Source organism: Corylus avellana, chromosome ca1, assembly GCF_901000735.1.
Source record: "Corylus avellana chromosome ca1, CavTom2PMs-1.0".
NCBI lineage: Eukaryota > Viridiplantae > Streptophyta > Magnoliopsida > Fagales > Betulaceae > Corylus > Corylus avellana.
The window spans coordinates 10,149,431-10,161,563 of NC_081541.1; the positions used below are offsets into that span (position 1 = coordinate 10,149,431).

The 12,133-nt window shown below is 35.1% G+C and overlaps 1 protein-coding gene across 1 annotated transcript; it reads right to left on the reverse strand.

The window, feature by feature from the left end:
• Window positions 1-327: 327 nt before the first annotated feature.
• Window positions 328-11,071, reverse strand: LOC132178093 (chloride channel protein CLC-d). Its single transcript, XM_059590552.1, has 23 exons — window positions 10,600-11,071; window positions 10,433-10,505; window positions 9,556-9,777; window positions 9,415-9,461; window positions 9,229-9,327; window positions 8,164-8,238; window positions 7,136-7,224; window positions 6,733-6,873; window positions 6,576-6,646; window positions 6,404-6,483; window positions 6,126-6,275; window positions 5,443-5,502; window positions 5,262-5,336; window positions 4,575-4,726; window positions 3,695-3,830; window positions 3,495-3,623; window positions 2,782-2,859; window positions 2,611-2,666; window positions 2,409-2,495; window positions 2,172-2,328; window positions 1,966-2,067; window positions 1,814-1,860; window positions 328-742 (listed from the first exon to the last, which is right to left on the reverse strand). Exons 1-23 carry the CDS (start codon window positions 10,774-10,776, stop codon window positions 655-657), a joined length of 2,391 nt encoding a protein of 796 aa, XP_059446535.1. The 5' UTR covers window positions 10,777-11,071; the 3' UTR covers window positions 328-654.
• Window positions 11,072-12,133: the final 1,062 nt, after the last annotated feature.

Sequence of the window (12,133 nt, forward strand, 5' to 3'; positions counted from 1 at the left end):
TTAAACCTCCCTTTTAGAAGGAGAACAAATAGTTCTAAACTCTAATCATTTATAGCATAAAAACTGACAATATCCATCTCTTTAGGCTTTTGTACGCTGGTTATTTTAGGAATTTTCAGGCAATCATGGCATCTAACTGTGTCAAAAATTATCAATAATCTCAAATGTATGAGCATGATAAAGTTAAGAAAAACGCAGTACAAGATAAAAAAAACCAAAGCATACATAATTAAAGGCTTTGCTCGATGAACATGGATGCGGACATGTTTGCAAAAAAAATTTCCTCTTCTCAACCCGATGAGGCAGCAAATTTTGTTCCACACATAATTGAGGACAACAATGAATAATCATTTTTAAAACCAACGGTGTTAATAATGTTTAGAAAAGGAATCCTGGTTGCACAGGATTTTTGTCAATTCTGTAACACATCCCAGTACTAACACTCTACTGTCCACTGATCTGCTATGTCATTATTTTTCTCAGTCGTATATGATTACAAAACTCAAATGGGTGTGATCCGTGATATCCCCCATGTTTAAAGGGGGGGAATAATCAATTAACAATTCAAGACCTAAAAGCTTGATAGATTTATAATGACAAAATGGAATAATTAGATTTCTGGGGAAAAAATGGAGTTGGCGAAAAGAATTGTCTTCAAGGACCTTGGACCAGAAGACCATTGAGAAGTGGGCGTTCTGCATCCCCATTCCTTGTGGACACGCTTCTATCGCGACGCCAGGCTCTGCATTCAGATGATTATGGAAAAGATATAAATAAATGATGACAAATTGCTTTTTCAAATTTGAAAATACAGGCAGTTAGCTGTACAAGTAAGAGAATGACCAGCACAAGTTGCTTAGAAGGAAAAACGAGTGGCTGAGTCAAGTACCAGAAAGGCAGAAAGGATATGAATTGGTTATTGACACTAAAGCATGAAAGCAAAATATAATTTTGGCATGCACAAGATTTGAAGATTCTTCCAAATGTAAATTTTTAAACAAACTGGCAGCTTCACTCCCATTATGCCATTCTACAAACTGAAACATTTAATATAAAAGATCTTAAAAAAGAAGTTCCTTCTGTCTTGCAACTCACCAAACATCCAAGTTGTTTTCTAGTTCCAATTCATCTCTGCAGCTAAACTGCATCTTCATTTAAGATGGAAAATACTAAAGCACCAAAAATACAAATAGAATCCAGGGGAGGAATAACAACTAATAAACAAATAAAGGTATCTTAATTATGCTCATCATAGAAGCATTCATGCAGGCACATCACTATGTTCTTTGGAAAGCTCATCAGCGAAAGCCCATGATACTAGGAAAAATTCCCTAATGAGTACTCTTCAACACAAGCATTTAAAAGAATAATTTTCAAGCAACTTCCATGAAAGGGAAAAAAAAAAAAAAAATTAAATAGAATTTGTCCGGTAAAAATCTAAACAGGGCAAGACTGTCTTAAAATCCCAATAACACTCATCAAAACGGGATGAAAGTAAAACTGACATGTAATTTCTGCTGAAACTTGTAAAATATCAAAAACGAAGTAGGAAGAAAGTGTCTTGTTGCTTGCTTTGTGAACTTTGTACATCATACACTGATAGACATCTATCAAACCATATAAGGAACAAAGTTTTGCTTCCAAAACTGAAATGCTTCTTTTATTGGCAATATGTTTCCTTTCAAAAATTAAATGTCAAATTGTACATCCACATAAAAAAAATACTGAGCTGGCCCTATATATAAATTTCATGATCTCCAACGCAAAAGTATCAAAGTTGGTATATCTAACACGAGTAAAGAATCATAGAGACCTTACACTAGTCGATTGGAGCTCCACTGTAGCTGATTCCTCATTATCCTGCCAAACCATCAAATATCAGTTTTTCTTTTGGCATACATGAAAGATCAGTTATTACATAGCCTATTGTACTGGAATATATAGAAAGGTCTAGGGTAGCAATACCTCAATCAACAAATCCTTTCGTGTAATCAGACCAAGCACACGAGATGGACGAGGGACAACAAATAGATGTCTCAAACCTAGTTGGCGGAAAAGATTATATACCTGCACGGTCAAGAAGATGCACCATTTAGCTGATAAGATTAGAAACAGACATAGTAAATGTGCAAACAGAATAGTGTTATATGTAAAAGAAATGACATTATCACCTTTGTTAGAGACATATCCTCAGGGACAATGTATGGAGATGGATTCAAAAATGGGGCAAGATCTATGTACATTTCCAAGTCATCTGAACTAAGATGTATATCACCAATAGATATTCCTTTACTGGAAGCAGGTTTGATAAATTCACTTGGAGTGTGTCTGGAGTTTAGCGAAACCATCAAAATCTCACGAAGTGAAGAAAAGGCAAGACTTAACCGTAGTATGAAACCTCTAATTACCTGGTAGGCCTGGATCCAGATCTTGGATCAAAGGGCAAAGGACTATGCTGGAAATCTACCTTAGACTGCAGAAGTACCAACAAATGACTGCATCATGAACAAAATACTAAAAAGTTACTTTATTTCAATAAAATGCGTGCTTCCACATCTAAAAGAAATGATATCACATATACAGAAAGAAAACAAACTCGATATGATATACCTGCGAAGCATAAGTCCAATGACAAGTGTTTCCCCATTTCTTGTGTGATCGATCACCTAGGTTGGTTGAAGTAAGATAAAATACTTCAGAAATGGGCCAGATCATTACTAGAAAGAAAGGGGAAAAAGAAAAAAAAAAAGGAAAAGAGAGCAAACTAGAAGCTAAGCTTACAGGAAAACCGTTATGTTCATTTCCCCGTAAAATAGAAACTACATCTGCAACCTTAACAACACGAGGTAAGGAGACCACCTTCAATAATAGCAAATAAAGAACTCGGTGAGTTTATGATGGCATGCACAACATAAGTAGAAGAATAGGAAATATCAAAGCAAATATGACATGAACACTACAGGGCACTCCTGTGTCCAAACATGTTCTGCAATGTAAAATGTTGCCGAAGTTGACTAACCGGAAAAATGTATCACCTGCCACATCATACATTTTGGATCATGAAGTCCCCTTTTATTTGGCAAGAAAATGGGCATATCATTTTATATTGGAGATGCTTTTGTTTTTTGGGTTTAAAACGAGGGGAGAAATGATTTGGACACTTTTACCAAAAGCATCTATGTTTTTGTCCTCACATTTCTATTGTAATAATAATAATCATATTATAGCATAACAGCAAAAGCCTATTTTCCACAAATAAGATCACTTTATCTTTTCTTTTCAAATAACTCGTAAGACACAGGGTTTTCTTTCTCTAAAAGCCTCATTCAAATCAAGTGCACCAAAAAATCAGCTTCTGCAAGGCTTATTTCAGGTAGGCCTCTTTAAATTTAATTGCACCAGGATACCGGAGTTCTAGTTATCTATATGCTAGATACATCGTTGTTCAAAAGTCATTGTAAGTAGGAAAACTGAAGCATTCAAGTGACATTCACCCTTTGTCCACAGGCCTCCTTTGCTGTCATTTTCCGCATCTGGTACTTAGGTCTTGATTCCAGTAATGGAATGCCTTTCAGTCGTGCTTGTTCTTCATATAGGCCTTCATTAAAAGCATCACCAACAGCCTGCCGTGCAAAAAGAGTTGAGTATTTTACACAGAAAATATTAGTAAAATGAGAAACGTTAAAAACAATACCTTTGAAATAAGAAGAACGAGCATGATAAGGGGCAAAAGTTTCAAGTTATTTGTGATCTCAACCATAATGACGCATAGAGACACTGTCATCCGCATTGAACCGCCAAGAAAAGAAGCAGCTCCCAGTAAAGCATATCTAGAAAGTCCACCAAGGATTACATAAAGTACATCAGAAGTAAGATGGACAGCAGCATGTAGCAAAATGTTCTATTTCTATAGCAAGAACCATTCTTGCAGTCAAAATTGTAGGCAGCATGCAGATAGAAAGATATTACCAAATAGTTGTAATAGACAAAGTATGTATTCGGGGTACTAACTTTAACGCAGAAAAAGGAAATCAGATAAGACAAAGAATATGGAAATCAGATATACTCTTTCTGGAGAATTGTTGGTAGCACTCCGCAAATGCACTCTGGGTAAACAAGGAGACCTATTTCCAGAGCTTGGTCAAACCCACATATATAAATGTGACAGGCAAAATCTTTTCTAGTACCTTTTATAGTACCCCAACCAACATAAATAGAGCATTGTCCAATGTCCAATACATGAAGATGAATCCCCCCTTTTTTTTTTGGTGGGGGTGGGGGAGCGGCTGGGGGGTGTCATTGCCCAAGTACATGAGTTGTATACGAGAGTAACACCTAAAATTATGACCTAAGATTACATAGCACTAGAAATCCAGCAAAGAAGAAATCAAGAAGCAATTTAAGGACCTCATCCACTCATAGACCAATCGAGAAGCAAAGAAGAATTCTAAAGCTCAAATAGCAATGAAATATGAAATCTGATATAAAAATTCCACAGGATGAAATGATCACAGTAATAGCAATGAAATATGGATCTGAAAAAAACTTCACAGGGAAACCATCACATTACTCACGTTCCCTCTTCGATGTGGAGCTTCTTGTAAAAGTTAACAACAAACATGCCAACTAGACGCCCATATGTTGATCCTATCATTATTCCAGGAACAAATTGACCAGCTGGAACAGCAGTACCAAATGTCACCACAGCTAAGGAATAAAACATAACCTGCAAGACATTTAAAGAAACCAAAACTGATATTTAACAAAGATATAACTCAAGCAGCAAAACACCAATATTATTTTTGCGCATTATGGGGACTACAAAAAGTTGAATTCACTTGTTCAATGGAAGTCCCATCAGCCTGAAAGAATTTGTTGGAAACTATATGCCTTTTCCAATATCTTTTGTTACTTATTAGAGTTTATTTTCTTGGGTAGCAAGCTTTCTTCAGGCTAGCAGGCAGTAATGGATCCGTTTCCTGATATACCTGTTGCACCCTGTCTCGATGTGAGCATCACACATAAGATCTGGGTCCGGATTAAATTTTCTTGTCTAGTAGGTCAGCTAAAAAAGTGCTCCTATTTTATGGGAGCAAGGATTAGACAACTCTGGCTTTCAAATTTTAAAGGCTAGGACTTCATAACAATAGGAAACTTAAGATTCAACAGTATCTCCAGACAAAAGTATGAAACATAAGGCAGTATGAGCACTATACTTGCATAAAAGACTGTGCAGTAAGCTGAGAGAATAAACGCAGTACCAAAAAGGTCAACAAACTTTGGGCACTGTACTCATGAATGGTGTTTGCACTGAACAAATTCCTTATGGCATCATCCTGCACCAACAGAGATAAATTCCATTAAATTGGAACCCAAAGAAGCACCATGGGGATTTAGCATGTAAATCTAAAAACAAAAAGGTTTCCAGAAATAAAGAAAAACCTGTGTATTGAAGAAAATAGTTGCAAGGTCGTTGTATTCCTTGTCCTTGCTGCAGTAAAACTAAAAAGGGCATGACTTTAGATAATATTATAATAATTGCTAAAGCTACATCAAGATTCAAAACATATATTTGAGGTGTACAAATTTAAAACAAAATACCAAAAGAGAGAAAAAAAAAAGGATTGAAATTCAAAACAACAATGAAGATACTATTTATCAAATGAAACAAAATGTTTTCTTTATCTGCTTTGAACAATTTTAGTTATTTGAGAGTCTACAATTAAACGATATTGATTGAGGCAGGTGTGATATTAAAGGAATAAGAGAGAAAATATCTTGTATTGTTAAAAGAAAGGGAAGGTGAAATACTCACATGCACATTGAGTCAACGATTTCTCAGCCTGGTATCTTAAGGTCCAAATTTCAACCAGAAATTAATTTTAATATATAACTGGGTATATAGTTCTTGTTCTCAAAAGAGTTTTTTTTTTGATAAGTCAACACAGGCTACTTCAGGTTAGAAGTAGAAGAGAAAAGATTATAACAGATAGATAAAATGGAGTTTATGCTGCGTACTAGATAGAACTTCAGAAATGGAAATTACATGCCAGATAGAAAAGCAAATATAAACAACACCTTAAAAGTAATCCAAAAGGATAATTATAACCAGTATCGGATCTTACATTTACATAATTCCCATACATTCCAGGAGGCCTCGGGCATTCTATACCAGACTTAGGATCTGATTCAGGGCATGGACTGCATTTTCTTAGAAGTGGTAATCCAAAGGAAATAAATGAGGTTATCAGGGAGACAAGGCATGCTTCAATTATCTGCAAGGATTTGTTTTTTAGGGAAAGATGAAGGGTACAACTAAGCGTTAGATAACTGCACATCATTGGAAGAACAAACATAAGCATATTAAACATGCAGTTTCCATAATTGTTACTCAAAAGCCTACCTTGACTCGGTTACCTTTCTTGTGTAAATGATTTCGGCGCCAATATGATATATAAAGAGTAAGCTGATTAAACAATGCTCCTGCAAAGAAGACAAAAAATTAAACCAACAAATTTAATGGAAAGAAAAGAAAAGAAAAAAAAAAAAGTGTAAACCATAGGTGCAAAACTTACCTAGTAGACCTCCAATAACTCCAATAATTGCCATTGGCAGCAACTCCTCAAAAGAGTAGTCCTCTTGACCACTGAAAATAGGATCAGTCAGAAAAAAAGAGCAAAAGCTCGAGGCAGAAATGAACATAGAAGAGCTGAAGTAGGTTTTGATCCTAACTCTGATAAGTCCCATATTATGAAGCCACCAGAGCCAAAATGTCCACAGCTTCCACTCTTACACCACCCCATTGCAGTACGCACCACGACAGCCACAATAGCAGAAGTAAAAAAGACACGCCACATAAGTTGACTCCTCCACCTTCAATTGTATAATGCAAATCAATTAAAAAGTTCTCACGTATATAAATGTGTAAATCTGAACCACTTCTAGAATGGAATACACAAGAGCATAAAAAGTAGCACACTCCAAGAAACCAAGGGCATGTGCAATGGCTTTGAGCCATACTTGAACAAATGTGTCAAGAGATGTAGATAAGAAAAGGAACAGAAACTCTTTTACCCTGCCTGTACATACCCTCACGTCAGAATTAATTATGTAATCAAGAAGAAAAATTTCTTACCAAGATGTCACCTCTTCCAATGCAAATAATACACCGCCAACTGGAGCTCTAAAAGCAGCAGCAACTCCAGCTGCACACCCACAAGTCACCTTTTCAAAAGGTTAGACAAATGTAAAATGAGAAAAATTAGAGGTATACCACCTTTGTAGTTAGATAAGATCTAAGTATACCAAGAAATAAGAAAGATGCCAACCAAGTTACAATGTTTTCACATCAACATAAAACAATGTTACAATGTTTATTGTTTTGGAGGGGAGGGGGGAGGGGGGTTAAGCTATCAAATTGGCATTGACATTCTATCAAGCATCCAAACCAATAGATTGCGCTGAAATAAATGAAAGCATCAAAGTTGGGACCATCATTTTGGAGCTGCAATCCAAATGCAGAAATATAAAGATTCAACTGAGTTACTTTCTTTACCTTCAGTTATACCCCCCTTAACTGAGTAATAATCCAGATGCACACTCCATGGACAAGACCAAGATAACTATTGTTATTAAACCTTATTCTGTAATGTATGATACAATCATTGTTAACAAATGTTAACACAAGAATCATCTAAAAATGGAAATAAACATAAAGCATCTAGACAAATTTGAACAGAAAAAGGTTTCGGGTTTCTGATAGCACGCGGTACATCTTCCTTTCAGTAAACCCAAAATTCAAATACAGATTGGAGTACAATATCCAAAAAAATCAATAACCTTAATTAAACTCACAGAGTTCATTAAGATCATTAATTATGGCTGTCACGAAAAGAGATTAAACGAAGCATGTTGTCATGTCTAATCTTTTCTGTACAAAAAAATTAGCAACTATGAAAATAAAAGTTACACCCACAACAAAGGAACACATCCAGAAGATACTATCTCCTATTCTTTAGACAAGAATAGAGATAAAATACCATTTCTACACATCAACACCAACAAAGCAAGAAATTTGTAGCATGAGGAGACTCGGATAAATTTGGAAATCATGACAAGCATGGAGGCTTCAGACTACTGATTTAAAGGTTTAAAGTCACTCACAAGATCACGGCGATCCCGGTCGCTCTTAAAAACTTGCAACCATCTGGAACTTAGATGATATTTTGTGGATCCACCCTGAATTACAAAACATAAAACGAAAAATTTAGTTTGTAAGGAAAACAGTAGGATGCTGTATCATATGATTTTAAAAACATGGTAATAGGTTAGGATTTTCTTTCTTCTATCTCTGCCAGCATATTAGCTTATTAGCATAAAAATTTCTACAAAATTAGTCCAACAAGTTGCAAAAAGCTAATACACTCCACCAAAATAGTATTTTACTGTAAATTATTTTCATTTATCCATATTTCTAAACAAACTATTAAGGACCAGCAACACAGCTCACACGCTTCAAGCATACCAAAAGCCAATTTTATAGCACAAGACAATGATGAACTTAACAGAACTATACACAACATGTGGTTGTGTACTTAAACAAATGTCCTTTTTTTTTAACAAGTTATTAAAACAAATACATCTTGGAGTCCAGATTTCTAAAATCGCACAGAGATTGAACACGTTTCTAAAATTATTGAGCCATGGACTCATGTTTCTACTTGTAAAACGTTGTTTTCCAGAGATTGAACACGTGCTAGCAGAGGACGAGCAACCAGAGTAATCAATAGACGAGAGCTTTAAGGGTATTGGGTTTATATAGTTTTGGTTCCCTAGAGTTGCTTCCTGTTATGTAAATATGATTGGTGTAGAAGTTTATAGATTATGATGTTTAATTAAGACTGTAAGTTGAACTGATGTAATTATGTGACTATGGATGTATGTGGTATGCTTATGTTTAGTGCTCTGGTGAATATTGTCCATGTGATGTTATAGTTACAGAGAAGAAAAATTTATAGTTATTTTACGTTGCAAGTTTAATATCAAGGCATAGTAGTAATGCCTCAAGGTGTTTACAACTGCATAAATATTGGGGGTGTTACATTCCTATAGGACGAGAAAGTATAATTTGAGCAAACCTCATTGCCACAAAAAAAAAAAAAAATTCAGAAAAGAAAATGTTCTGCCCAGTTAAAATATATAGTTAATTCTCAAACCACATGTGCTTACTTGTCCGAGCAAAGAAGCAATACAAGCACCAGTATGAACAAGAGGACCTTCTTTGCCAAGAGCTAGACCACCTCCCACTGAGCCAATGCTTCCAAATATCTGTAAATTACCAGGGAAAAACCACAACCACAACATATATTAAGTGTAACTTTAACAAGTAATTGAGAATGCCAAGATAGACCTTACCTTTCCAATCAAGGTTCTGAAAAGAAGGACACCATGAATATCAACTCCTGTACATTAGAATGACACTTGGCACTGTCATGATATGAAATTGAGACAGCTTACTAGATCTCAGAAAAGCTGATTGACACGAGTCCAGCTTACCATTTAAATAACCTTTGATTTCAGGAATTCCGGATCCAGCTGCTGCTGGTGCAAAATGTGTAACGATATATACAGAGGACCAGACTAAAACTAAGTTGATTAATACATATACGATAAACCCAGCCACATATGATTTTTGTATTATAGAGAAAGTCAATGCAAACTTCCAGCCGGCAAAGTTCTCAACAGAAATATTTATGAAAACAGCAGCTAATCCCGTACCTGGAACAATAAAAAAGAAATTAAGATAAATAACCAAGCAATATATACGATAAACACCAAAAGCTATGAACAACCATGCACTAAGTGAATTTACAAACATAAAAATAACACAGTATTCATCAATAGTAACTATACTGTACCTTGGGCTTTGATACCCTAACAATAATCTAAAAGCCAGAATGATAACTCAAAAACTAGACGAAATTCATTAATTTCACTCTGCACTAGCATCTATAAATGCATAAATTAAAAAATTATATATATATATGTTTCCATCTTTGTAGTTCAAATCTAAATAACTACTATAACGTTAGCTGACTAACCAATGCAACGGACAGACACTTTGGTTGAACCATAGAGTAGGAAATCTCCTTACAAACTTCACTTTGGAATCTTATCGGAACAAATAGAACTCTTATCGGAGCCAACTGCAATCATAACACACACATTTCCATCCAAAGTATCTTTGATCCTCAATCTCCATAATTAAACTAACTACTAAGACCCATTTCCAGTGCAATGACACTTAAACCAATAATAACTAGGTGAAAACAATTAGACCAATGGTTGGAATTGAATCCTAGTCCAAAATCAATCTCAGAAGACCAAGATATTAACTCGTAAATAAAACGAAAAACTTATTGAGTGAGCCTACCCATGCCAATGAGCAAAGCAAAGAACCACTTCACCACCACATAATATCCAATATAGAGCTTCCCTCTCTGCTCCTAAAGATCTCAAAGCAACACAAATTGAACTCAGAAATGAAGTCTAAAAAACCAAATCGAAGCACAAAGTTCAAGCAAAGCTCAGAAACCGGACCTGCTCTTCCCAATAGGCGTAGTTCTCGACGACTTCGTAGTCGAGGCTCTCGGTGCCGCTCCCATCGCTCCTCTGCAAGAGCCCGGCGTCCTCTTGCTCAGTTTCCTCGGAGTTCGGGAGCCGCGACCACACGAGTTTCGCGGTCTCGATCCCGTTTTGCAGGTGATTCGAGAGCATGATCGACCACTACGAATCAAAATTCCAAACCCTAAGTTCACAAAAAGTCTCCTGGAATCTAATTCCCAAAGTCTTCTTCAAGAATTGAGTCTGCTATAGCATTTGAAATTCGGTCTCCGAGAATCGAAGAGGAGAAGAGCAGATCAGAGATTGATGAATCGTATACTTCAATTTATATAGGTGAGAAACTCTGAAAATTGTTAGAGAAGAGAAAGAGCATTGAGAGGTGGGGCTGACTGTAGCGTTGAACCGTGACTGGGCTCTGTGACTTTCTCTCTCACTGTCTGTCTTTCTTTGGGTTTTCAGAATTGCGTTCTTTTTATTTTTTATTTTTTTATTTTTTCAAATATAAAACGAGGTTGTTTTGGGATTTGTCCCGAGTTGTCTCTTTGACTAGGGCTGCGTTTGGCAAACAATTTGGATTCAATATTATTCATTTTTTTATTATTATTTTTTTATTATTTAAAAAAAAAAATCACTACAAAATATTTTTTTTATTTTTTCATACAAAATATTCTTATTTTTTCACTTTTTTTTTAAAAAAAAAATTCTTTTTTTTTTTTTACGTCAATCAATTTTTGCTATAATATCAAACCATTAAAACCCCAAAACTCTTTATCAAATGAACCCTAGAATGAAGTTAGTTATCGGGTCATTTAGAGCGAAAAGATTATCGTGCAATTGACATTTTAAACCTCAATTTGGTCACGTTTTGGTACCTAATAATAGGCTATAAAGAGAATAGTTATTCTATTAATCCGTTATTGAAAATACTATTCTTGGGAAATATTTATTTTAAGAATTTATTAAAATAAAAAATAATTTTTCATTTATCAAAGATAAGAAATAACTATTTCCCAATAATAGAATAGGTCTAACAAAATGTCTTTCCCCTAAAAAATAGAATTTTTTATTTTTTATTTTTAACAAAATGTCACCAAACCAATAATATGAAATAATCATTCCATTCTTATTTTTAAGTAGTTATTGTTGATCTCTTTAACTCTTTTTTATTATTATTATTATTTTTTTTAATTTTAATAGTTACGTGACTCAATTCAACTGTTCATTTTGAAGGAACGCAATGGTTTGACAGTATTTGCCCTCTTTATCTTAAAAAAAAAAAAAAAAAGAAAAAAAAAAAGAGGTTTGATCAGGTACATCGAGGCTTATTGGAAAGTCTTGCATTGTCGATCCGATAAGGTGGGTTGACATAGACGTCTGGATCGTGGTATGTAATGTTGACGACGCAGTGGGAATAACGCGAAATTGATACGGTGGATGATGACGTGTGCCAGTATAGCAAAGGATTTGTGGAATGCCGCTGTGTACGCCATAATTGCTCGTGGGTTGAAAG